Source organism: Heteronotia binoei, chromosome 15 (genome assembly GCF_032191835.1).
Source record: "Heteronotia binoei isolate CCM8104 ecotype False Entrance Well chromosome 15, APGP_CSIRO_Hbin_v1, whole genome shotgun sequence".
Taxonomy (NCBI): Eukaryota; Metazoa; Chordata; class Lepidosauria; order Squamata; family Gekkonidae; genus Heteronotia; species Heteronotia binoei.
Genome location: NC_083237.1, coordinates 62,115,543 through 62,142,398, shown reverse-complemented (window position 1 = coordinate 62,142,398; position 26,856 = coordinate 62,115,543). Strand labels below are relative to the sequence as shown.

The window sequence follows — 26,856 nt, the reverse complement described above, 5'->3', positions numbered from 1 at the left end:
TGTTTTGAGGGGAGAAGATATAGGAGATTGTGAACCCCTCTGAGTCTCTGATTCAGAGAGAAGGGTGGGGTATAAATCTTCAAGCTTCTTCTTCTTCCTGTGTAAACACCGAGTCATGGTGGTGGGCTTGGAAATCCCACAACCAAGGGGTCCCTAGAAATTGCTTCCAACAAGTTTTGCTCTCACTGCAGTGGTGCCCAAGTCATAGGTTGCCAACTCCAAGTTAGGAAATCCCTGGCGATGTGGGGGTGGAGCCTGGGGAGGGGAGGGACTTCAGCAATGCCACAAAGTCCACCTTCCAAAGCAGCCATTTCCTCCAGGGAAACTGATCTCTGTCTGGAGGGCAGTTGTAATTCCAGGAGAATCTCCAGCTAGAAAGAAAGCCATGAAAAATAACTAACCACAGTTGCCAATAACTTACTCGATTCTATTACACAGCCATAAAGAGCACGAGAATCATACAGAAGTCAATATTGCATCTGGACAAGTTTTTACAAAAATCCACAATAGGTCCATAAAATGCACACCTCCCAATTCTGAATGTTTACGATAGTCATCAAAGGATGATCAAGCCTCTCTTCCGGTCTCTTCAGAGAATAAAGTGCTTGTAGAGTCCCAATTTCCAATCCAAATACAGTCTTGTCTCCTTTATTGCGCTGTTCACGCAAGCATGATATAGCCAGTCCGCCATGAGCTTACAGCAGGGGTGTCAAACGTGTGGCCCAAGGGCCGGATCAGGCCCTCGAAGGGCTCTTATCAGGCCCGCAACCACCTCACTGTCATCTGCTTCCTTCTCTCTCCCTTGCTTCCTTCTGCATCACAGCTTGCTTTACAAGACTTGCTCAATCTCATAGGAGCTACAGAGCAAAGCCTCTATTTTTTTCCATTGGCTGACCAGCACATGAAGCAACTTACGTACAAAAGCTCACAATGCCCAGCCATTTCATGTTTTCCCCTGGGTCTTAGGCTTAAAGCATTGACCATGGGATTTCTGTAATGAATGTCAATAATCAATTAAATGTCAATTTAAATGTCAACGAAAGCATTGACCATGGGATTTCTGTAATGAATGTCAATAATCAAAAGTAGGTTTGCAACTTACAGACATGCACCTGAACAGCATACTCAAGATTGCTACAGCACAGACATTGTCTTCAGTTTTTGAGGCAGTAATTCAGAGCGAGAGGTGTCAGTTATCAGAAACTGTTAAATAAAAAAAACATTGCAAGAGTGCTGATCTTTTAGGCATGGTCTATTAAAAGTTTTAAAAAATATCTTTGTGTTCGCGTCCTTTATAAAATTTATATCTCTGCCACTTGGCACTACATTTTATGATACAGATGGTTCAGTCTGACAGGGTCTCATTTATGTTATATCTGGCCCTCATAACAAATGAGTTTCACACCCCTGGCTTACCACTCTGCACCACAGGGCCCCTGTTATATTTAGTTTGACCATCAGATTAAAAAGCGGAGGCACTGCTTCGCCCACATAAGGTGTACGCACACATGTGTGTCTCCGCCTAAGGCAGCCAAACCATTGCTTCATCAACCATTGCTAGAGACTCCGACTATTAATCATCAATGGTCTTAGTCTCTAGCATTCATCAGGTTATTTTCTCTTTGTATCTGTTCTGATTAGCAGCGGTATGACTGGACCACCACAGCCTTCAAAATATGGTTGTTTCTAGGTCAAAGACTGAAGCCCCGTGGTGCAGAGTGGTGTAAAGCTGCAGTCCTGCTGTCCAAGCTCTGCTCACGACCTGAGTTCGATCCCGGCGGAAGCTGGGTTCAGGTAGCCGGCTCGAGGTTGACTCAGCCTTCCATCCTTCCGAAGTCGGTCAAATGAGGACCCAGCATGTTGGGGGGGGGGGAAGTGTAGAGGACTGGGGAAGGCAATGGCAAACCACCTCGTAAAAAGTCTGTCATGAAAACATAATGAAAGTGATGTCATCCTAGAGTCAAAAACGACTGGTGCTTGCACAGGAGACTAGCTTTAGGTCAAAGAAGAAGCATAGTTTGTTTCATTGTAAATTTGTGTTTAAGGGCACATTTCCCATACTTCTGCGAACTCAGGGCCTATCTGCATTCTAGACCAGACATGTACTGAGAGTTGTATAATGAAATAATCCCTGGATGTCTGGGAGCCCAATTTCGATCTGGACTGTAGTACTTTGAGAGAGGGGGCTTAAACCTTCCCTGTAGTGCCACTTTCCCAAAATCAGATTGTCTTGGAGAGCTGCATGATCACACCATTGGGGACACTTAAATGGTAATTCATCTAGGACAGGGGTGTCAAACAGGTGGCCCGTGCACCAGATCAGGCCCCTGAAGGACTCCTATCAGCAAGTCTGCTTCCTTCTCCCTCTCTCTTGCTTCTTTCCGTGTTGCAGCTTGCTTTGTCAGGATTTCTCAATCGCACAGGAGCTACAGAACAAAACCATTATATTCTCCCTTGGCTGAAGCTCCTCTCTTGGGGTGGAATGGGGAGGGGGAGAGCTTGTTTTGATCCTGACCACAACATTGCAAGAGTGCTAAGACTTTAAGTGTGTTCTAGTTTTTTTCAAAAAAATTAATTGCGTTTGTCTGTGTCCTTTATAAAGTTTATATTTCCACCACCTGGTATTACAATTTATGACATGGCCTGGCCCGACAAGATCTCATTTATGTCATGTCCAACCCTCATAACAAATGACTTTTGACACCCCTGAGAGATGGACATTTATGTTTTCCTAGTAGGACAAAGAGCAGTCTCCCCAGCCAGAGCCGGCGCATGGGAGTAGGTGGGGTAGATGGCTGCGTAGGGCGCCACCCTCTCTCCCCTGATGACCCAGGCCTGGAGCTTGTGTACCGTGCTCTTTACTAGGAGCGCAATATGCAAGCATCAGCTCTCCTCATCCCTGGCCTGCTTGATGACATCGCTTGATGTTATTGTGCCGTGTGCATGTGCAAATTCATTTCCAAAGCCGGGGAGGGGGCGCTGCACAGGGATGTGCCTTGAGTGACAGAACCCCTAGCGCGGCCGCTGTCCCCAGGCATGCAGCTTTCCCTCATTTTCATTTTCCTGAATTGTAATTTCCAATAAAGGTCTGAACTGAACTGAACTGAAATTTCCTGTTTCTTTGGAGGGAGGAGTCCCGTTCCACATGTATTTTGCACACTCTTTGATATTACCAGGGCTTTCTTTGCAGGAAAAAGCCCAGCAGGAACTCATTTGCATATTAGGCCACACCCCCTGACATCACCATTGTCACACATAGGACTTTTGTAGGGAAAGCTCAGAAGTAATGTAATGTAATGTAATGTAAAATTTTATTTATATCCCGCCCTCCCCCGCCGAAGCAGGCTCAGGGCGGCTAACAACACTTCAAGTAAACAATACAGTAATAAAAACATTAAATTCACATTAAAATTCACATTAAAATCAGTCAATAATCGATAATTAATTAAAACATTCCTAAATCAACACTGGCGGTAAACGTTATTAATCTGGCGGTAAACATTAATTCAGTTATTGGTGAACGCCTGTTTGAAGAGGGCGGTCTTGCAGGCCCTGCGGAACTGGTCTAAGTTCCGCAGGGCCCGCACCTCCTCTGGGAGTTGGTTCCAGAGTTGTGGGGCCGCAACGGAAAAGGCCCGAGTGCGGGTGCTTTGAAGTTTAACTTCTTTTGGCCCAGGGATATTCAGTCTGCTTTTCCCCACTGACCTCAGTGCTCTCTGGGGCTCATATGGGGAGAGACGGTCCCTCAGGTAGGTCGGTCCTTGGCCATATAGGGCTTTAAAGGTTATGACCAGCACTTTGTACTGGATCCGGTATACGATTGGCAGCCAGTGCAGTCCGCGCAGCCCCGGCCGTATATGCTCCCATCTTGGGAGACCGAGTAACAGCCTGGCCGCCGCGTTCTGCACTAGCTGCAGCTCCCGGGTCCGGTACAGAGGCAGCCCCATGTAGAGAGCGTTACAGTAGTCCAGTCTTGAGGTGACCGTCGCATGGATCACCATTGCTAGGTCCTGACGCTCTAGGAAAGGGGCCAGCTGCCTCGCCCGCCTCAGGTGGAAGAAGGCTGATTTGGCAGTGGCTGTTATCTGGGCCTCCATTGATAATGAAGGCTCCAGTAAGACACCCAGGCTCTTTACCCGCTGCGCCGTCTTTAGCGGCGCCTCGTCAAAGGCCGGGAGAGATATTTCCTTCCCCAGAGTGCCACGACCCACATGGAGAACCTCTGTCTTCGCTGGATTTAACTTCAGCCCACTCAGTCTAAGCCACGTTGCAACAGCCCGCAGAGCCCGGTCCAGGTTCCCCGGGGCGGAGGCGGGCCGGCCGTCCATTAGTAGATAGAGCTGGGTGTCATCTGCGTATTGATGGCAACCCAGCCCAAATCTCCGGGCAATCTGGGCGAGGGGGCGCATATAGATGTTGAATAACATCGGGGAGAGAACTGCTCCCTGGGGCACCCCACAGTCTAGTGTGCGCCTCTGGGATCGCTCACCCCCAATCGCCACCCTCTGTCCCCGACCCATGAGGAAGGAGGAAAGCCATTGTAAGGCTAGCCCCTCAACCCCTATGTCGGCGAGGCGGTGGATCAGCAACCGATGGTCGACTGTATCAAACGCAGCCGACAGATCTAATAACATCAGTATTGCCGCGCCGCCTCGAGCAGGACCTCATTTGCATGTTAGGCCACACCCCCTGGCACCAAACTGGCCGGAACTGTGTTCCTGATCAAAAAAAGCCCTGGATATTACAATTTATATCCAGCACAGAAGCCTGCAGTTTAAATCTGCAGAGAGATATGCCAGAAATAACCTGGTGTAATATTGAATCAGCCACTAGAGGGAGCAAGATATGTGCTTACAAGACCCACCCCCTTCCCGAAGAAAGAATTTGCAAGTGAAGAAAATGAGAATGCAGAAAAGGCGGGGGGGGGGGGGGACGGCACTGTAAACATGTATATTGTGTAGTTAAGCCCTGAGGCACATTTTTTCTGGACTGAAATAGGAGGCATGCTTAATTTTTACAACTGAAAAGGTTTGCTTTAGTGTGTACGGATAAAGAGTTAGCTGTCTTCATAAGAGCTCACCTGCTGCGTTTCTGTATCATCACTGAGTTCTACACAGTCGAAGGAGGCAAGGCCAAAACAGTGACTCAGCCGGTCATGCAACAGACAGCGTTCATGGAGAGCAGAAAATTTTTCTTTAGCTTTGCATTGGAAATGATTAAGTAATCTAGTTGCACACAATGCAGGCACGTAGTAGAAACTGTCTGCGCCAGCAGAGACTGACTGGAAGGAAGCAAGGTCAGAGCAGAGCAGTAAGTCATAAAGAGGGGCAGCAGACAGCCTCTTTTGCAGCATGGGTATTTTAGGGTTTTATATAAAGGTAAAGGCAGTCCCCTGTGCAAGCACCAGTCGTTTCTGACTCTGGGGTGACATTGCATCACGATGTTTTAATGGCAAACTTTTTACGGGGTGGTTTGCCATTGCCTTCCCCAGTCATCTACACTTTCCCCCCAGCAAGAGGGTACTCCTTTTACTGACCTCGGAAGGATGGAAGGCTGAGCCAACCTTGAGCCGGCTACCTGAATCCAGCTTCCTCCAGGATCGAACTCAGGTCATGAGCAGAGCTTGGACTGCACTATTTCAACTTACCACTCTGCGCCTTTATTTCGGACGGTGCACTAGCAACTTCTTTGGCAGCAGGCGATTTGGGAATGATCGCTTCTAGGTGGGAGACGCCGATCTTTCTCCTCCTGAGTGCGTTCCTGTGCACTGGTGGCGTTTTCTTGACCTCTCTGTTTTCCTTCTCTTGGCGTTTAGGTCCAGCCAGCCACAGTAGCTCCCTCTTAACTTCGCTTCCCATCCCAGGACGGTCTCTCCACCCGCCACTGGACCTCAAGCACTTTCTGACCTTTCGCCTCAATGGGACGTCCCCGCTCAACCTCTTCCCCAACTTCAACACGGTGAGGTTTGGACTTGGTTCCAGAAATGTTTTATTTATTTTTATTTATTTGATTTGATTTGATTTATATCCCGCCCTATCCCACCGAAGCGGGCTCAGGGCGGCTCACAACACAAAAGTTCTAACAGTAGAATTCGAATTTTAAAATACAATAGCAATTTGCATAATTAAAACATTAAAATCAATACATCAATCCAACAGTGTGCTATCTATAGACTTTCTTCAGCATTTTGGTGCCGGTCAGTTATAAGCCAACCGGAAGAGGACTGTCTTACAGGCCCTGCGGAACTGTCCAATGTCCCACAGGGCCATGACCTCCTCCGGTAACTGGCTCCACCAGCAAGGGGCTGTGATTGAGAAGGCCCTGTCCCTGGTTGACTTCAACCGGGCCTTCTTTGGTCCGGGGATTACGAGCAGATTTTGGGAGCCAGATCGCACTACTCTCTGGGGGACATATGGGAAGAGACAGTCCCTAAGGTAGGCAGGTCCTAGGGGGGAAAATGTTGGGGGGGGGGGAAGGTTTATTGTTGGACAAGAGCACCCCCTCCCCTGCACACACACCCATGGCAGATTTATTAACCGTATGACAAGAGTTATGCACTGGCTCTCGTTGCTGGGATCTGCGCCCAGAGTTGCACCCAACGCAACCAGGGCCTTTTTTGAGTAGGAACGCCATTCCGGCTGCCTTGGCATCAGGGTGTGGCCTAATATGCAAATGAATTCCTGTGTGAAACAATGGTGACATCAGGGAGTGTGGCCTAATATGTCAAACGTGTGGCTCGAGGGTCGGATCAGGCTCCCAAAAGGCAGTGATGCAGCAGGAAGCAAGATGCAGCAGGAAGCAAGAAAGAGAGAGAAAGAAGCAGATGACAGTGAGTTGCTCGGGGGCCTGATAGGAATCAGGCCCCCGAGCAACTCATTGTCATCTGCTTCTTTCTCTCTCTTTCTTGCTTCCTACTGCATCACAGCTTACTTTGCCAGGCTTGCTCAATCGCACAGCAGGGCTACAGAGCAAAGCCTCTGGTTTCTCCATTGACTGGTCAGCACATGAAGCAACTTACGTACGAAAGCTCACGAAGCCCAGCCATTTCGTGTTTTCCTCAGGGTCTTAGGCTCAAAGCATTGACCATGAGATTTCTGTAATGAATGTCAATAAATAAAAGTAGATTTGCAATTTACAGATACACGGCAGAACAACACCTGAACAGCATACTCAAGATTGCTACAGCACAGACATTGTCTCCAGATTTTGATGCAATCATTCCAAAGAGGTGTCGGTTATCAGAAACTGTTAAACAGACAAAATATTGCAAGAGTGCTAATCTTTTAAGCATCTTTTATGTTTTTTTTAAAAAAAATCTTTAATTGTGTTTGTGTATAATGTTTGTGAGATTCTCTGCTCACAACCCGAGTTCCATCCCGGCGGAAGCTGGGTTCAGGTAGCCAACTCCAGGTCGACTCAGCCTTCCATCCTTCCGAGGTCGGGAAAATGAGTCCCCAGCTTGCTGGGGGGAAAGCGTAGATGACTGGGGAAGGCAATGGCAAACCACCCCGTAAAAAAGTCTGCCGTGAAAACGTTGTGAAAGCAACGTCACCCCAGAGTTGGAAACGACTGGTGTTTGCACAGGGGACTACCTTTACCTTTATAACGTTTGTATCTTTGCTACCTGGCAGTACATTTTACGACACGCAAGGCCCAGCCCGGCAAGGCCTCATTTATGTCAGATCCGGCCCTTATAACAAATGAGGTTGACACCCCTGTGAGTCTAGACAAGCGGTGGCCAAACTTGTTTAATGTAAGAGCCACATTGAATAAACATCAGATGTTTGAGAGCCGCAAGACGGAAGGAAGGAAGGAAGGAAGGAAGGAAGGAAGGAAGGAAGGAAGGAAGGAAGGAAGGAAGAAGAAGATATTGGATTTATATCCCGCCCTCCACTCCGAAGAGTCTCAGAGCGGCTCACAATCTCCTTTACCTTCCTCCCCCACAACAAACACCCTGTGAGGTGGGTGGGGCTGGAGAGGGCTCTCACAGCAGCTGCCCTTTCAAGGACAACCTCTGCCAGAGCTATGGCTGACCCAAGGCCATGCTAGCAGGTGCAAGAGGAGGAGTGGGGAATCAAACCCAGTTCTCCCAGATAAGAGTCCACACACTTAACCACTACACCAAACTGGCTCTCCACACCAAACTGGCTCTGGAAGGAAGGAAGGAAGGAAGGAAGGAAGGAAGGAAGGAAGGAAGGAAGGAAGGAAGGAAGGAAGGAAGGAAGGGAGGAAGGAAAATGGTTGGGGGAGGGAGAGTGGAAAAAGAGCAACTTTAAATGCATTCTCCAAGCTGCCAGCTGACTTGGCTTGGAGAAGTGATTTCAAGAGAGAAATGCCTGCTCCAAGCTGGCCTACGGGGTGGTAGGGGCTGCAAGAGCCCCACGATATGTGTGAAAGAGCCACATGTGGCTCCTGAGCCACAGTTTGGCCAACTGTGGTCTAGACCATTTCTTCTTCTTTTTTCCCCTGCTTGCATTCATGGAGTCATTCCTCTTGCTTGTCCTTTGACTTCAAGGTCAGAGGTCTCATGTGCTGAGCTGGAGTTATGCGAGCTATCACTATGAGCGCCGCAAGCGCGGGCTGCCGGCAAACAGCCGCTCCCGCTCGTCATGTGTGGCCGGGCGTTTTTGCTGCTGCTGAGGGAGAGCTTCAACTCCCCAGTCTGCAAGGTCACCAGGGATTGTTGTGGTGCCATGGGGACGGTCACTCGAGAAGGCTTCTGGGAAACAAGATTGTTGGGAGATTGGGGGTCGCTATGGATTCCCAGAAAAGGTGCGTGGGGTTCACTTCCCTCTTCCCCAAATTCCCTGTTGCAGACTCTGAAATGCTGTTCTTTCCTTTTTCGATTCCGTTTTCTGTCCCTGCAATACGGGACACGGAAATAACAGTTGCATCCCCTGCCCTTGGAGTAGGTCATCATGGCCCCCGCATGTTAGAGCAGTTCCTCAGTGGAACAGGCTTCCTCGGGAGGTGGTGGGCTCTCCTTCCTTGGAGGTTTTTAAACAGATGCTGGATGATCATCTGACGGCGATGAAGATCTTGTGAATTTAGGGGGAGGTGTTGGTGAGTTTCCTGCCTTGTGCAGGGGGTTGGACTAGATGACCCTAGAGGTCCCTTCCAACTCAGGAGGTGGTGGGCTCTCCTTCCTTGGAGGTTTTTAAACAGAGGCTGGATGATCATCTGACGGCAATGAAGATCTTGTGAATTTAGGGGGAGGTGTTGGTGAGTTTCCTGCCTTGTGCAGGGGGTTGGACTGGATGACCCTAGAGGTCCCTTCCAACTCAGGAGGTGGTGGGCTCTCCTTCCTTGGAGGTTTTTAAACAGAGGCTGGATGATCTTCTGACAGCAATGAAGATCTTGTGAATTTAGGGGGAGGTGTTGGTGAGTTTCCTGCCTTGTGCAGGGGGTTGGACTGGATGACCCTAGAGGTCCCTTCCAACTCAGGAGGTGGTGGGCTCTCCTTCCTTGGAGGTTTTTAAACAGAGGCTGGATGATCTTCTGACAGCAATGAAGATCTTGTGAATTTAGGGGGAGGGGTTGGCGAGTTTCCTGCCTTGTGCAGGGGGTTGGACTGGATGACCCTAGAGGTCCCTTCCAACTCAGGAGGTGGTGGGCTCTCCTTCCTTGGAGGTTTTTAGACAGAGGCTGGATGATCATCTGACAGCAATGAAGATCTTGTGAATTTAGGGGGAGGTGTTGGCGAGTTTCCTGCCTTGTGCAGGGGGTTGGACTGGATGACCCTAGAGGTCCCTTCCAACTCAGGAGGTGGTGGGCTCTCCTTCCTTGGAGATTTTTAAACAGAGGCTGGATGATCATCTGACGGCGATGAAGATCTTGTGAATTTAGGGGGAGGTGTTGGTGAGTTTCCTGCCTTGTGCAGGGGGCTGGACTAGATGACCCTAGAGGTCCCTTCCAACTCAGGAGGTGGTGGGCTCTCCTTCCTTGGAGGTTTTTAAACAGAGGCTGGATGATCATCTGACGGCAATGAAGATCTTGTGAATTTAGGGGGAGGTGTTGGTGAGTTTCCTGCCTTGTGCAGGGGGCTGGACTAGATGACCCTAGAGGTCCCTTCCAACTCAGGAGGTGGTGGGCTCTCCTTCCTTGGAGGTTTTTAAACAGAGGCTGGATGATCATCTGACAGCAATGAAGATCTTGTGAATTTAGGGGGAGGGGTTTGTGAGTTTCCTGCCTTGTGCAGGGGGTTGGACTGGATGACCCTAGAGGTCCCTTCCAACTCAGGAGGTGGTGGGCTCTCCTTCCTTGGAGGTTTTTAAACAGAGGCTGGATGATCTTCTGACAGCAATGAAGATCTTGTGAATTTAGGGGGAGGGGTTTGTGAGTTTCCTGCCTTGTGCAGGGGGTTGGACTGGATGACCCTAGAGGTCCCTTCCAACTCAGGAGGTGGTGGGCTCTCCTTCCTTGGAGGTTTTTAAACAGAGGCTGGATGATCATCTGACGGCAATGAAGATCTTGTGAATTTAGGGGGAGGTGTTGGCGAGTTTCCTGCCTTGTGCAGGGGGTTGGACTGGATGACCCTAGAGGTCCCTTCCAACTCAGGAGGTGGTGGGCTCTCCTTCCTTGGAGGTTTTTAAACAGAGGCTGGATGATCATCTGACGGCGATGAAGATCTTGTGAATTTAGGGGGAGGTGTTGGCGAGTTTCCTGCCTTGTGCAGGGGGTTGGACTGGATGACCCTAGAGGTCCCTTCCAACTCAGGAGGTGGTGGGCTCTCCTTCCTTGCAGGTTTTTAAACAGAGGCTGGATGATCATCTGACGGCAATGAAGATCTTGTGAATTTAGGGGGAGGTATCGGTGAGTTTCCTGCCTTGTGCAGGGGGTTGGACTAGATGACCCTAGAGGTCCCTTCCAACTCAGGAGGTGGTGGGCTCTCCTTCCTTGGAGGTTTTTAAACAGAGGCTGGATGATCTTCTGACAGCAATGAAGATCTTGTGAATTTAGGGGGAGGGGTTTGTGAGTTTCCTGCCTTGTGCAGGGGGTTGGACTGGATGACCCTAGAGGTCCCTTCCAACTCAGGAGGTGGTGGGCTCTCCTTCCTTGGAGGTTTTTAAACAGAGGCTGGATGATCTTCTGACAGCAATGAAGATCTTGTGAATTTAGGGGGAGGGCTTTGTGAGTTTCCTGCCTTGTGCAGGGGGTTGGACTGGATGACCCTAGAGGTCCCTTCCAACTCAGGAGGTGGTGGGCTCTCCTTCCTTGAAGGTTTTTAAACAGAGGCTGGATGATCTTCTGACAGCAATGAAGATCTTGTGAATTTAGGGGGAGGGCTTTGTGAGTTTCCTGCCTTGTGCAGGGGGTTGGACTGGATGACCCTAGAGGTCCCTTCCAACTCAGGAGGTGGTGGGCTCTCCTTCCTTGGAGGTTTTTAAACAGAGGCTGGATGATCTTCTGACAGCAATGAAGATCTTGTGAATTTAGGGGGAGGTGTTGGCGAGTTTCCTGCCTTGTGCAGGGGGTTGGACTGGATGACCCTAGAGGTCCCTTCCAACTCAGGAGGTGGTGGGCTCTCCTTCCTTGGAGGTTTTTAAACAGAGGCTGGATGATCATCTGACGGCAATGAAGATCTTGTGAATTTAGGGGGAGGTGTTGGCGAGTTTCCTGCCTTGTGCAGGGGGTTGGACTGGATGACCCTAGAGGTCCCTTCCAACTCAGGAGGTGGTGGGCTCTCCTTCCTTGGAGGTTTTTAAACAGAGGCTGGATGATCATCTGATGGCAATGAAGATCTTGTGAATTTAGGGGGAGGGGTTTGTGAGTTTCCTGCCTTGTGCAGGGGGTTGGACTGGATGACCCTAGAGGTCCCTTCCAACTCAGGAGGTGGTGGGCTCTCCTTCCTTGGAGGTTTTTAAACAGAGGCTGGATGATCATCTGACGCAATGAAGATCTTGTGAATTTAGGGGGAGGTGTTGGCGAGTTTCCTGCCTTGTGCAGGGGGTTGGACTGGATGACCCTAGAGGTCCCTTCCAACTCAGGAGGTGGTGGGCTCTCCTTCCTTGGAGGTTTTTAAACAGAGGCTGGATGATCATCTGACGGCGATGAAGATCTTGTGAATTTAGGGGGAGGTGTTGGCGAGTTTCCTGCCTTGTGCAGGGGGTTGGACTGGATGACCCTAGAGGTCCCTTCCAACTCAGGAGGCGGTGGGCTCTCCTTCCTTGGAGGTTTTTAAACAGAGGCTGGATGATCATCTGACGGCAATGAAGATCTTGTGAATTTAGGGGGAGGTATCGGTGAGTTTCCTGCCTTGTGCAGGGGGTTGGACTAGATGACCCTAGAGGTCCCTTCCAACTCAGGAGGTGGTGGGCTCTCCTTCCTTGGAGGTTTTTAAACAGAGGCTGGATGATCTTCTGACAGCAATGAAGATCTTGTGAATTTAGGGGGAGGGGTTTGTGAGTTTCCTGCCTTGTGCAGGGGGTTGGACTGGATGACCCTAGAGGTCCCTTCCAACTCAGGAGGTGGTGGGCTCTCCTTCCTTGGAGGTTTTTAAACAGAGGCTGGATGATCTTCTGACAGCAATGAAGATCTTGTGAATTTAGGGGGAGGGGTTTGTGAGTTTCCTGCCTTGTGCAGGGGGTTGGACTGGATGACCCTAGAGGTCCCTTCCAACTCAGGAGGTGGTGGGCTCTCCTTCCTTGGAGGTTTTTAAACAGAGGCTGGATGATCATCTGACGGCAATGAAGATCTTGTGAATTTAGGGGGAGGTATTGGTGAGTTTCCTGCCTTGTGCAGGGGGTTGGACTAGATGACCTTAGAGGTCCCTTCCAACTCAGGAGGTGGTGGGCTCTCCTTCCTTGGAGGTTTTTAAACAGAGGCTGGATGATCATCTGACGGCGATGAAGATCTTGTGAATTTAGGGGGAGGTGTTGGTGAGTTTCCTGCCTTGTGCAGGGGGTTGGGCTAGATGACCCTGGAGGTCCCTTCCAACTCTACGATTCTAAGTGACGTCATCGCACCGGCCGCTCTGGGAGCTTCCGGGAAAACTCTAGTAGTTTGGGACACAAATTGCTAGCGTCTGGGGAAAACCATAAGAGTTTCCCCAAAAGCTCCTAGAGCAGTCGGCGTGCGACATTGCCGACACAATGACATCACTTGCGAGTGACATCATCATGCTGGCCCAATCCGGGCTAGTGGGTTGGGGACCTCCTGAGTGGGAGAACCCCTGCCCGGCCCAGGAGCTTGGCAGCTCTACTTTGGGAAGTCTAAACATTAGGAACAAATAAGTGGGAGGCTCACAAGGCTTGCAAGAGGAGGCACAGAATCCCATCTCTTCCCCCCCCCCCCCTCGTGACTCCAGGCCCCAGTGGCCACCTGCAGTGAGAGCAGCTTCTGGGAGCCACTCCAAGTCCAGAGCAGCTCCTGGCATCCTCCACCACTGTGGCTGGCCCGAGGCTCTCTTGAAGTCCTCTGCTGCACAGCCAGACTCCAAGTGGCTTCTGGAGCACTCCTTAATGGCAGCCAGGCAAAGAGCGGCTCCCGTAGTGCTCTACTGTTGCATCCAGGCCCATAGCTGCCAGTTTGGTGTAGTGGTTAAGTGCACGGACTCTTATCTGGGAGACTCTTATTTGATCCCCCACTCCTCCACTTGCAGCTGCTGGAATGGCCTTGGGTCAGCCACAGCTCTCGCAGATCTGTCCTCGAAAGGGCAGCTGCTGTGAGAGCTCTCTCAGCCCCACCCACCTCACAAGATGTCTGTTGTGGGGGAGGAAGATAAAGGAGATTGTGAGCCACTCTTGAGACTCAGAGTATAGGGTGGGATATAAATCCAATATCAACTTCTTCTCCATGCATCCTCCACCACGGTGGCTGCCCGGAGTTCACATCTGCAGCAGCCACCTCTGCCACCAGCTCAGCTGGTAAGTGCGTTGCCGGCACATGCGCAGACAACTCATTTTGTTTTTATTTAGGAGAATTTAAGCCCCCACCCAGTGTATTTTTAAAACCCTTTTGCATTTTTCTGCAACCCTGGGGAGTACCCCAAGTTTGCAGAAAAAAATACGTTAGTGTCCCTGTGATCCCAATCCATGGATTGAAGCAGGGATTTTGGGGGGGCAGGGGTGCACAAGAGTGAAGCTGCAACTGGGCTGGCCAGGGCACCAGCTGGCAAGCTGGGGAAGGCATGGGGAGGTATCTTTAATGTCTCGGCAATGGCTTCCTGCTGGGTTTTTGTTGCAAAAAAAGCCCTGGATTTAAGAATCCGCAGATGGGGGCCCAGACCCGTAGCCAGAAAATTCCAGTCATGGAAAAAATTTTTGGGTGGAGGACCCCCCCCCCCTCTGGCAGCCCCCGCTCTCTCCACCACCACTTTTCTCCCTGCGGTGCTGGTGGCCCCACCACCTCCGCACGACACCTCCCGCCCACCCACCGGGCGAAACAGTAAAGAGTGAGCTCCTGGGGCTCTTGCAAGGCACACCCCCCTCAGCCAATCACTTGATCGGCAGGAAAACCTGCACCGAAGCCGGCGGTCTCTACGCCGGCTTTCCGGCGCGCTCAGCAAGTTCAACGCAGGGGCGACCAGTGCTGAACTTGTTGAGCATGCCAGAAAGCCAGCATAGACACCACTGGATTCACCGTGGCTTTTCCTGCCAATCACTTAATTGGCGGTGGGGGGGGGGGCTGCCTTGCAAGAGCCGGTTGGTGAGTGAGTGGGAGGGGGGGTGCCGTGCAGAGGGGGGTGGGGACACCAGAGCTGTAGGGAGAAAAGTGGTGGTGGATAGAGCAGGGGCCGGGGAAAGGAGGGGCTATAAAGGTTCAAGGGGGGGTTGGGTGGTCCCCCCCCCATGGCTACTGGCCTGTTGGGGCCCCACATCATCATTAGGTACATAGATGCACTCTGAGGACCGAGCTGTGCTCCTTTTTTATAAGAACAGAAAGGCTTCACTGAATCAGAGAAAGGGACTATCTAGTTCGGAGTTCAGGTGACGTCTGGAGGCAGCCCGATGCTTTTAGTAAGGCCGCAAGCAAAGTGTGAGGGAAGGCAGCAGCCCGCCCCTCTGGCTTGTCTCTAACATCTGGTTTTCAGGCAGGACACTGCCTCTGAACATGGAGGCTCCATTTAGCTGCAAACAGCAGCCCCGTGTCAAAATCTGCCCCCCAGGAGAAAATTGGGGGAAAGGTAAAAGTTTTAATTCTATCACCACACAGTCCTAGGGTTGCCAGCTTTCAGGAGGTCCATTTCAATAATTAATATTATGAGGTAAGTACATATGTACTTACCTCATAATATTAATTATTGAAATGGATCGTGATAATCAAATACTTTGACGTTTCATATACAAATGATTGCAAGGAGGGACGATGGCTCAGTGGTAGAGCATCTGCTTGGGAAGCAGAAGGCCCCAGGTTCAATCCCTGGCATCTCCAAAAAAGGGTCCAGGCAAATAGGTGTGAAAAACCTCCGCTTGAGACCCTGGAGAGCCATGAATGGGGCTGTGGCTCAGTGGCAGAGCATCTGCTTGGGAAGCAGGAGGTCCCAGGTTCAATCCCCAGCATCTCCAAAAAAGGGTCCAGGCAAATAGGTGTGAAAAGCCTCAGCTTGAGACCCTGGAGAGCCATGAATGGGGCTGTGGCTCAGGGGTGGAGCATCTGCTTGGGAAGCAGAAGGTCCCAGGTTCAATCCCTGGCATCTCCAAAAAAGGGTCCAGGCAAATAGGTGTGAAAAACCTCCGCTTGAGACCCTGGAGAGCCATGAATGGGGCTGTGGCTCAGTGGCAGAGCATCTGCTTGGGAAGCAGAAGGTCCCAGGTTCAATCCCTGGCATCTCCAAAAAAGGGTCCAGGCAAATAGGTGTGAAAAGCCTCAGCTTGAGACCCTGGAGAGCCATGAATGGGGCTGTGGCTCAGGGGTGGAGCATCTGCTTGGGAAGCAGAAGGTCCCAGGTTCAATCCCTGGCATCTCCAAAAAAGGGTCCAGGCAAATAGGTGTGAAAAACCTCCGCTTGAGACCCTGGAGAGCCGCTGCCAGTATGAGAAGACAATACTGACTTTGATGGACCAAGGGTCTGATTCAGTATAAGGCAGCTTCGTATATATGGCCAAGTATATTTTTGATTGTATTTGTTATTTGTCACGGTTTGTTTCTGGTTTTTTCATCCTACTTCGTGATTCTCTCTATTGTATTTCTTAGCTTCCAGGTGGTAGCTGGAGATCTCCTGGGATTACAGTGGATATTCAAGCAACAGAGGTCAGTTCACCTGAGGGAAATAGCCACTTTGGAAAGTGGGCTCTGTGGCTTCCCTCAGAAGGGACTTCTGACAGAAGTCCCTCCCTTCCACAAACAATAGTTTCAGTCAGCAAAAACGGATCTCCAACACCTGAGATGAGAGATGTAGCCTCTGCCTTCTATCAATAATCCTAAAGGGGAACTTTAGTACAGGGGTCCACCATCTTTTTGAGCCTTTGAGCGCCTTGGGGATTCTGACAGAGCATGCTGGGAGCAGCAGCAAAATGGCTGCCACCACAGCTGTCAAAGGAGATGGCGCTAGCTACAAAATGGATGCCACAGTTTACCTTCAGTCACACAATGATAATCCTTCCGCTGTGGTGGCTGCTGTGTGTCCAGTTGAATCTCCTGTGGCCAGTCAGAAGCCTCACTTGGCCGCACTCACTTTCTAAAAGCTCTTGACAGACACCAGGAAACTGTGGCACCAGGAAACTGTGGGCACTGTGGCACCCATGGGCACCAGGTTAATAGATCAAGGGTGACAAAACTGTGACTCAGGAGCCCCATGTGGCTCTTTCACACTTATTGTGTGGCTCTTTCACACTTATTGTGTGGCTCTTCCAACCACCTAACGCCCTGTCAGTCAGCTTGGAGAAGGCATTTATCTCTTTAAATCACTTTTTCAAGCCAAGCCAGCCAGCAGCTTGGAGAGTGCATTTAAAGTTAAAGTTCTACCTCTCCCACCCCCATCTATTTGCCTGCCTGCCTCCTTCCCTCCCTTCCATCCATCTTGTGACTCTCAAACATCTAACATTCATGTCTTGAGGCTCTACTGTTAAGCACGTTTGGCCACTCTGATATAGAAGAATGTAGTGGAATATAGTAAAGATTATATAATATCACTATATATAGATAGCGATATAGATATATATATGGAATATATAGTAGAATATATATAGAATGGAAGTCCAGGCAACAGTCTTCTTACCTTTTTCTTCTTCCTGATTTGCTGCAAGGATGCTTAGCAGATTTGTTTAACCAGCTGTAATTCATACCTCGTTGTTAGACTGATGGTGTTAAATCCTTCAGCAGTAGCTGCTGTTTATACAGAAGGGGAGGGTGAAGCTGTGGTGGCTAGGGCAGCTGGTGCTGGGCATGGTGCTGAATGGATTTTAAATCATTTATATTTATTTTCTTAAATTTCTTTGCTGCCCACCTTCATGCCCAGTTATGGTTGCCAAGGGGGAGCAAGCAGTTTAAAAAGACGTGAGAAATCAATGTTAAAAACATTGCCTCGGAGTACTGCGGGCACACCAGGGGTGAGGCCTGATGATGCCCAAACCAGTTCTGTTTGGGCTTGGGGATCCGGTCCAGGGTTTGGTCCAGGTCCTCCTGCTCACAAGCCCCAGACCGAACCAAATTTTTCTGTCTGTGTGTGCCCATCCCTACAGCTGAGTATCATGCACACTTTAGGAGCCACCCAGCACAATCTCTTGATGCCCTCCCCCAACTGTTTCATGTGGATCAGGGGTGTCAAACGTGCAGCCCCGGGGGCAAATCAGACCCCTGGAAGACTCCTAGCAGACCCCCAAGCAACTGGCTGTCATCTGCTTCTTTTTCTCCCTCTCTCTTGCTTTGCAAGGCTTGCTCAATCGCACAGGAACTGCAGAGCAAAACCTCTGCTTTCTCCATTGGCTGAGGCTCCTCCCTTGGGGAGGAAGGGGGGAGGGAGAGCTTGCTTTGTCAGGCTTTCTCAATTGCACAGCAGAGTTACTGAGCCAAGCCTCTCTCTTCCTTCTATTGGCTGAGGCTTCTCCCTCTCCTGGTCCTCTGAGGAAGGAAGGAGAAAGCCAGCGCTTTCTTTGCCCGGTTCCCTAGATCCCATGGGAGAAATACAAAGAAAGCACCTTTAAGACCAATGAGTGTTAATGTTTTAAGCATGTTTTAAGGTTTTTTTTTTAAAAAAAAAAAAGAGCTTTAAATTGTGTTTCTCTGTGTCCTTTATAAAGTGTATATCTCTGCTACCTAATATTTCTGCTACCTAATCTTAAATAGGCACACACATGGCCCGACATGACCCAGCCCGACAAGGTCTAATTTATGTCAGATCTGGCTCTGATAACAAATGAGTTCGACAGAGTAGTAGATATTAAAAAGCATAAGATCCCAAATTTTTGAAAGGTTCATATTCTGCTCAGCGTTGACTCCAAAGTCATATACTGGGAAAGTTTGTATTCTGAACTCTCCAGTTCTAAATTTTGGCTTCCTCGCTACTGATCTTCCTCAGCTATTTCTATTTCCTCCCCTCCTCCTCAACACAGAGAGAGAGAAACAGAAAGACATTGATTCCTCACTCACAGTCGCTCTGCCCCCGAGCTTCTGCTCTCTGTGGCTCAAATGATGGATTCCTCACCAGTTGCTGCATGGGCTTGTGGCTCCTTCTAGTGTTCCCCGAGGCTTCTTGAACTTGTATTTTGGAGATCAGGAAGCCTGGAGGAAAATTGGACGGAGCTGCAGGTCAAAATGTGCCCACACAGCAACTGGCAGGGAATTGATCACTTGAGCCGTGGAAAGCAGAAACCCCGGGGGGGGGGGCGGAACAACTGCTAATGAGGAGTTAGAGACCGAGAAGGACAGAAAGTGGTATCACTGATGTGGCACATCTTAGTTTGTTACTTGTCATTTCCCTTCTCTTATTTTGTGGAGACGCTTAGGCGGAACAATTTCCTGCTGAGAAGAAGACGACATTGGATTTATACTCCACCCTTCACTCAGTGCCTCAGAGCGGCTCACAATCGCCTATATCTTCCTCCCCCACAACAGACACCCTGTGAGGTGGGTGGGGCTGAGAGGACTCCCACAGCAACTGCCCTTTCGAGGACAACTCTGCGAGAGCTATGGCTGACCCAGGGCCATTCCAGCAGGTGCAAGTGGAGGAGTGGGGAATCAAACCCGGTTCTCCCAGATAAGAGTCTGCACACTTCACCACTACACCAAACTGGCTCTCTTCGAGAAGGTGTCTCGAAGTCTTTTTCAGACCTGCAAATCCCAGGGGGTCGAATAGCATCTTGCATAAAGTCACCGTTTGAATATCTCCTGTTGTCTCCCTTTGCTTTCCCGACTCTGACCTCCAAAGCCTTCACAGGAAGTTCAGCTCAACAACCTCTATTTATATATCACTGGGAACATCCCGGGGATAAAACAGAAGTAATCTGAGTCACCACAAATTGGTTATAAAGCAGAGAATATTCCCCCCCGCTCCCCTCTTGGAATATACCATCCTCAAAATATGCAGTTGGGTTCCCTCTCCCAGAACGGAGGGAGAGAAAGGTCTTAAGGTGTTTCAGCAAACTCTCTGGAAGACAGCAGTAAGGACAAATGGAAGCGGTCTAGGTAGGTGGTGTATTGGGACAGGGAGCTGGATTGCTGCAGAGTTTGTGTGTGTGTGGCTTTAACTGGGCTGTACCTGAATATCTGTGTTAGGACTCTGCAAATTTTGGAAGCAGGGCTTTTTTTCAGCAGGAACGCAGTTCTGGCTGGCTTGGTGCCAAGGGGTGTGGCCTAATAGCCAAATGAGTTCCCGCTGGGCTTTTTCTACAAAAAAAAAAAGCCCCGATTGGAAGCAACGTTCCCTCTGAGCTGCAGAGTCTTGCGAGCAAAACTTCTGCTTTGTGAGCTACTAGCGTTAAAAGTTGTGAGCTACTGCATACTAGAGAGCCAGTTTGGTGTAGTGGTTAAGTGTGCGGACTCTTATCTGGGAGAACCGGGTTTGATTCCCCACTCCTCCACTTGCACCTGCTGGAATGGCCTTGGGTCAGCCATAGCTCTCGCAGGGGTTGTCCTTGAAAGGGCAGCTGCTGTGAGAGCCCTCTCCAGCCCCACCCACCTCACAGGGTTTCTGTTGTGGGGGAGGAAGGGAAGGGAGATTGTGAGCCGCTCTGAGACTCTTCGGAGTGGAGGGCGGGATATAAATCCAATATCTTCATCTACCTCACAGGGTGCCTGTTGTGGGGGAGGAAGGGAAAGGAGATTGTGAGCCGCTCTGAGACTCTTCGGAGTGGAGGGCGGGATATAAATCCAATATCTTCTTCTTCTTCTTCTTCTAAATTATTGTGCTCTCGGGTCACCCTTCCTGAGCTAAGACAAAAATCTGTGGAGGCTAAATAGCTTCGAGCTAGCTCACGCTAACTCAGTTTAGAGGGAACACTGATTGGAAGGATGGGGGAGAGAAAAGGGAGAGCATCTGTGCATTCTGAAAATGGAAATATTGGCATTCTTGAGCAACACCGGTGTGTCAGTGTGCTCGGGTTTCGGTGGCTGAACTGTATACACTCGGGGGGGAGGGGGACAGCAAAGTCCCACATGAGGTGGCTCGCTTTGGCAGTTGTGGAGGACTTGGAGTTGCCAGGTCCACCCGGCCACTGGCACGGGATGGGGGGTAGGGTTGGGAAACTCCTGGAGATATGGGGAGGACAGGGACTTCAGAGGGGTGCAGAGCCATTGAGCCCACCCTCCATCCCTTTTTCTCCAGGGGAGCTGGTCTCTGTCGTCTGGGGAGGAGCTGTCATTCCAGGGGATCCCCAGGTCCCACCTGGAGGCTGGCATCCCTGTCCCAACAGCTAGCAGTTGTCCTGCAGATTGACTTATCAGTACTGGAAGTACTCTGTTTAGGTGTGGAATTTGAGCACCTTTGGAGAAGGCATTGAGCAAAGGGTTAAGGGGGGTGGGGTAGCAATCTGCCCTGGAGGCTCGCAAGGGATGGGGGCCAAATGTATTAGTTCCTGTTGCCTACAATTAGGGATAATGAAGGTTGTGTCGATCCAGTTTTTCACCTTTGATCGCCGGTTACAAAGTCGGAATACAAAGCCCATTTGTCAGTCTACTCCAGGAGGGGCCAAAATGTAGCTTGGGTGCCACGTGTGCCTGTTCCATGCATATTCTGTGGCTCTTGAAGCCCCCACCACCCCAGCGGCCAGCTTGGAGATCGCATTTGTCTCTTTTAATCACTTTGCCAAGCCAAGCCAGCTGGCAGCTTGGAGAATGCATTCTAAGTTAAAGTTGCTTTCATAGAATTATAGAGTTGGAAGGGACCTCCAGGGTCATCTAGTCCAGTGATGCAGAAAACTCACAAATACCTTTCTCAAAATTCAAATTTAGGTTTCATTCCATCTCTCCCTCCCCCACCTATCTTCCTTCCTTCCTTCCTTCCTTCCTTCCTTCCTTCCTTCCTTCCTTCCTTCCTTCCTTCCTTCCTTCCTTCCTTCCTCCCTCCCTCCCTCCCTCCCTCCAACATCTGTCCTTCCTTTCCTCCCTCCCGCCAACATCTGTCCGTCCTTCCCTCCCTCCATCCCTCCCGCCAACATCTGTCCTTCCTCCCTCCCACCAACATCTGTCTGTCCTTCCCTCCCTCCCTCCCACCAACACCTGTCCTTCCCTCCCTCCTGCCAACATCTGTCTGTCCTTCCTTCCTTCCCTCCCGCCAACATCTGTCCTTCCTTCCCTCCCTCCTGCCAACATCGGTCTTTCCTTCCTTCCTTCCTTCCTTCCTTCCTTCCTTCCTTCCTTCCTTCCTTCCTTCCTTCCTTCCTTCCTTCCTTCCTTCCTTCCTTCCTTCCTTCCTTCCTTCCTTCCTTCCTTCCTTCCTTCCTCCCTCCCTCCCTCCCTCCCTCCCTCCCTCCCTCCCTCCAACATCTGACATTCCTGTCTTGTGGCTCTTAAACATTTGACATTTATTTTGTGTGACTCTTATGTCAAGCAAGTTTGGCCACCCCTGGTCTAGCGCCTCAGCATTGACTGTTATGAATTTACCATAGTTAAATATTACATAGTAAATATAATACATTGATTATGATGGCAGTCCATATGCTTGAATGTGTTGTTAGAATCAGGTGGGCAGCCTTGTTGGTCTGGAGCAGCAGAATAGAGTCTGGTGGCACCTTGAAGACGAACTAAGTTTAATTCTGGGCATAAGCTGTCATGTGCAGGCACACTTGTTCAGATAACCGCACATGAACGCTTACAGCTTGAATAAAACATTGTTGGTTTTTTCAGGTTTTAAGGCATTTCAGGAAACTCTCTGTGACCCTGCTTTAAGCATCTTTGGCTATAACCCTGCTGTCTATTTCTGGTTGAGGCCCGTGGATGCCTCCCATAAGAACATAAGAACATAAGAGAAGCCATGTTAGATCAGGCCAATGGCCCATCCAGTCCAACATTCTGTGTCACACAGCGGCCAAATATATGTGTGTATATATATATATATATATATACACACACACACACACACACACTGTGGCTAATAGCCACTGATGGACCTCTGCTCCATATTTTTATCTAACCCCTTCTTGAAGGTGGCTATGCTTGTGGACGCCACCACCTCCTGTGGCAGTGAATTCCACATGTTAATCACCCTTTGGGTGAAGAAGTACTTCCTTTTATCCGTTTTAACCTGTCTGCTCAGCAATTTCATCGAATGCCCACGAGTTCTTGTATTGTGAGAAAGGGAGAAAAGTACTTCTTTCTCTACTTTCTCCATCCCATGCATTATCTTGTAAACTTCTATCATGTCACCCCTCAGTCGACGTTTCTCCAAGCTAAAGAGCCCTAAGCGTTTCAACCTTTCTTCATAGGGAAGGTGTTCCAGCCCTTTAATCATTTTAGTTGCCCTTTTCTGAACTTTCTCCAATGCTATAATATCCTTTTTGAGGTGCGGCGACCAGAACTGCACACAGTACTCCAAATGAGACCGCACCATCGATTTATACAGAGGCATTATGATACTGGCTGATTTGTTTTCAATTCCCTTCCTAATAATTCCCAGCATGGCGTTGGCCTTTTTTATTGCAAACGCACACTGTCTTGACATTTTCAGTGAATTATCTACCATGACCCCAAGATCTCTCTCTTGGTCTGTCTCTGCCAGACCCCCATGTCATTTCTTAAGGCCCTCCTCTCTCCCAGGAACGGTATTTCATGGAGATCCTTGGACCGCAGTGGGAGCGGGGGAAGCCGGATAGTTCCATTCTGCCCTGTGAAATTACAGACTTGGTCTAACCCTTGATGTTTATCAGAACTCAGCATTCTAATGAATGCGGCAGAAAGTTCAAGACTGGCAACAAAAGAACTTGTTCTCAAAATGCATCTTCAGCTTGATGCTACGTGCTGGAAGATCATGTAGCGGGAAAAGCCAGGGTCTCTTTTGGTGGCGGAGGCTTGTAGGACCTTTTGAAATTCAGGAAAAATGTTTTTTTAAAAAAAAAAAAAATCTTTAGTACAGAGGTATAGAGCTCATTTGTTATGAAGGCCAGATCTGACGTAAACGGGTCTTTTTTGTAGAAAAAGCCCAGCAGGAACTCATTTGCATATTAAGCCACACGCCCTGACACCAAGCCAGCCGGAACTGCATTCCTGGGTGTTCCTGCTCAGAAAAAACCTTGGACATAAATAAGACCTTGTTGGGTCAAGCCAGGCCATGGGTGTACCTATTTAAGATTAGGTAGCAGAGATACAAATTTTATAAAGAACACAGACAAACACAAATGTATATTTTTAAAACATTATATATTTTTAAAACATTAGCACTCATTGGTCTTAAAGGTGCTTTCATTGTATTTCTCCCATGGGATCCAGGGAACTGGGCAAAGGAAGCTCTGGCTCTCTCCTTGCTTCCCCAGGGACTGGGGGCGGGGGAACCTCAGTCAAGAGAAGGAAGAGAGGCTTAGCTCAATAGCTCTGCTGTGCGATTAAGAGAGCCTGGCAAAACAAGCTGTTATGCAGAAGGAAGCAAGATGAAGGAGGAGAAGGAGATGACTACTGCAGATTTATACCCCGCCCTTCTCTCTGAATCAGAGACTCAGAGCGGCTTACAATCTCCTATATCTTCTCCCCCCAAAGGGAGAAGGAAGCAAATGACAGCCAGTTGCTTGGGGGCCTGATAGTCGCCCTCTGGAGGCCCTGATTCAGCCCCTGACATCCCTGCTTTAGTACATTTAAGCGGAGGATTGTTGGAAAGATTATTGCCAGTTGCTTTTGTCTGCAGATTTGATGTTCGTTGTGGGATTCTTATACCGTTATAACCGGTTGATCTTTAGACCGGAAATCGTACATCTCCTTGCCTCCTTCTCTGCAAAGGGGGCAGGTGCCGTTGTGTTAACAAAACAAATGCAAATAAATTCATAATTCATTACTCAAAGCCCTGGTGATAGCCACTGGCTAAGATGATGATGATGATGTTATTGATCATCTAAATTATAGGAGCTGTACAAAAAAACAGGACAGGTGCTTAAGACTATTGCAATTTGCTCTACGTGGGACTACCCTTCTGCCTGTCTCGGAAGTTACAGCTGGTGCAAGAACACAGCAGCTGGCAATGGCGCCTTTACAAGCACATACCCAGCTGGCTCTCTGCGGACTGCACTGGCTGCCGGTGGAGTTCCAAATCAGGCTCATATATGAACATATGAAGCTGCCTTATACTGAATCAGACCCTCGGTCCATCAAAGTCAGTATTGTCTACTCAGACTGGCAGCGACTCTCCAGGGTCTCAAGCGGAGGTTCTTCACGTCTACTTGCCTGGATCCTTTTTAGTTGGAGATGCCGGGGATTGAACCTGGGACCTTCTGCTTACCGAGCAGATGCTCTACCACTGATCCACAGCCCCATTCATGGCTCTCCAGAGTCTCCAGCTGAGGTTCTTCACGCCTATTTGCCTGGACCCTTTTTAGTTGGAGATGCCGGGGATTGAACCTGGGACCTTCTGCTTACCGAGCAGATGCTCTACCACTGAGCCACAGCCCCATTCATGGCTCTCCAGGGTCTCCAGCTGAGGTCTTTCACGCCTACTTGCCTGGACCCTTTTTAGTTGGAGATGCCGGGGATTGAACCTGGGACCTTCTGCTTACCGAGCAGATGCTCTACCACTGAGCCACAGGGTCTTGGTTTTGGCCTTCAAGACCTTGAATGGCCAGGGACCAACATACCTACGCAGGGTTGCCAATTCCCCACCAGCTGCCGGTGGGGGACTTCTTACACATGCGCTCAGCGCACGCAGCGCAACGACATCCCCTAGAAGCGATGCGTCACACTGGGTACGTCTTACGGAGACACTCTAGGAAATTGCTGGGAACTCTGTGGTTTTGTGCGGGGATGCTCTAGCAATTTGGGGGGGACTCTATGGTACCTCCAAATACGGCTTTCCTCTAAGTTGCTAGAGCGTCCCTGTGCAAAACCATAGAGTTTTCTGCAATGTCTTAGAGCGTCCCCGCACAACATGCCCAGTGCGATGTTATTGCATGCTGCGCGGCGAGATTTAGGGATCCCCCCCAACAGCCTCCTCCCTACTGGGGGGTTGGGGCCAGCCAAACCAGGGGATCCCCTGTCCCCAGCAGGGCCTCTCCCCATATGTCCCTTGAAAGGCTCTAAGATCAGCCAGGACTGGCCCAAAAGATGTCCGCCTGGTTTCTACTAGAGAGCCGGTTTGGTGTAGTAGTTAAGTGTGCAGACTCTTATCTGGGAGAACTGGGTTTGATTCCCCACTCCTCCACTTGCACCTGCTGGAATGGCCTTGGGTCAGCCAGAGCTCTCTTTTCTGGGAGAACTGGGTTTGATTCCCCACTCCTCCACTTGCACCTGCTGGAATGGCCTTGGGTCAGCCAGAGCTCTCTTATCTGGGAGAACCGGGTTTGATTCCCCACTCCTCCACTTGCACCTGCTGGAATGGCCTTGGGTCAGCCATAGCTCTGGCAGAGGTTGTCCTTGAAAGCTGCTGTGAGAGCCCTCTCCAGCCCCACCCACCTCACAGGGTGTCTGTTGTGGGGGAGGAAGGGAAAGGAGATTGTGAGCCGCTCTGAGACTCTTCGGAGTGGAGGGCGGGATATAAATCCAATATCTTCATCTACCTCACAGGGTGTCTGTTGGGGGGAGGAAGGTAAAGGAGATTGTGAGCCGCTCTGAGACTCTTCAGAGTGGAGGGCGGGATATAAATCCAATATCTTCATCTACCTCACAGGGTGTCTGTTGTGGGGGAGGAAGGTAAAGGAGATTGTGAGCCGCTCTGAGACTCTTCGGAGTGGAGGGCGGGATATAAATCCAATATCTTCTTCTTCTACTAGGACCACAGCCTTTTCGACTCCGGCACTTACCTGGTGGAATGAACTCTTTATGGAAATCTAGGCCCTGTGGGATCGATTGCAGTTCTGCAGGGCCTGTAAGAGCGAACTCTTCCGCCAGGCCTTCCGGGGAGTTTTGCACCCCTGACGTCATCTGCCACCCCCCCCACCCCCACTGTATGCTGCATACTGGCTGGATTTTGGCCAGACCTGCCTTTGACTGCTTATTGTTTGGAACCCCTTCGATATTAACTATTATCAGCATGCCTGGAGCATATTCATAGGTTATAGCAATCTTGTGCCTAACTAAAGTTGTGAATTGTGATTTATTGGTCTGTTGATTTTAGGTTTGTAATGGATTATTAATATATATGTTTTATGTTGTTACCTGCCCTGAGCCTGTCTTGTCGGGATCAGAGGGATATAAACAGGCCTCGGATTCAGCAGGAGCTCACAGGAGCGCAGCTCCTGAACCTTTCTGAGGACTCCCCCTCCTCCTCCCCACCTACCTTGTCTATTGAATAGTAGGTGCAGCTGCATAACAATCCCTGGATGAGGAGAGCCGGCAGCCAGCCAGCCA

At 49.8% G+C, this 26,856-nt stretch overlaps 1 protein-coding gene across 1 annotated transcript in view; it reads left to right on the top strand.

Moving 5' to 3' along the window:
- Window positions 1–26,856, top strand: part of ZNF385C (zinc finger protein 385C) — a 321,307-nt gene that overhangs the window by 248,161 nt on the left and 46,290 nt on the right. The window contains exon 4 of the mRNA XM_060256192.1: window positions 5,816–5,958. Coding sequence (XP_060112175.1) covers window positions 5,816–5,958 — 143 coding nt within the window. The remainder of the gene's footprint in view (window positions 1–5,815; window positions 5,959–26,856) is intronic.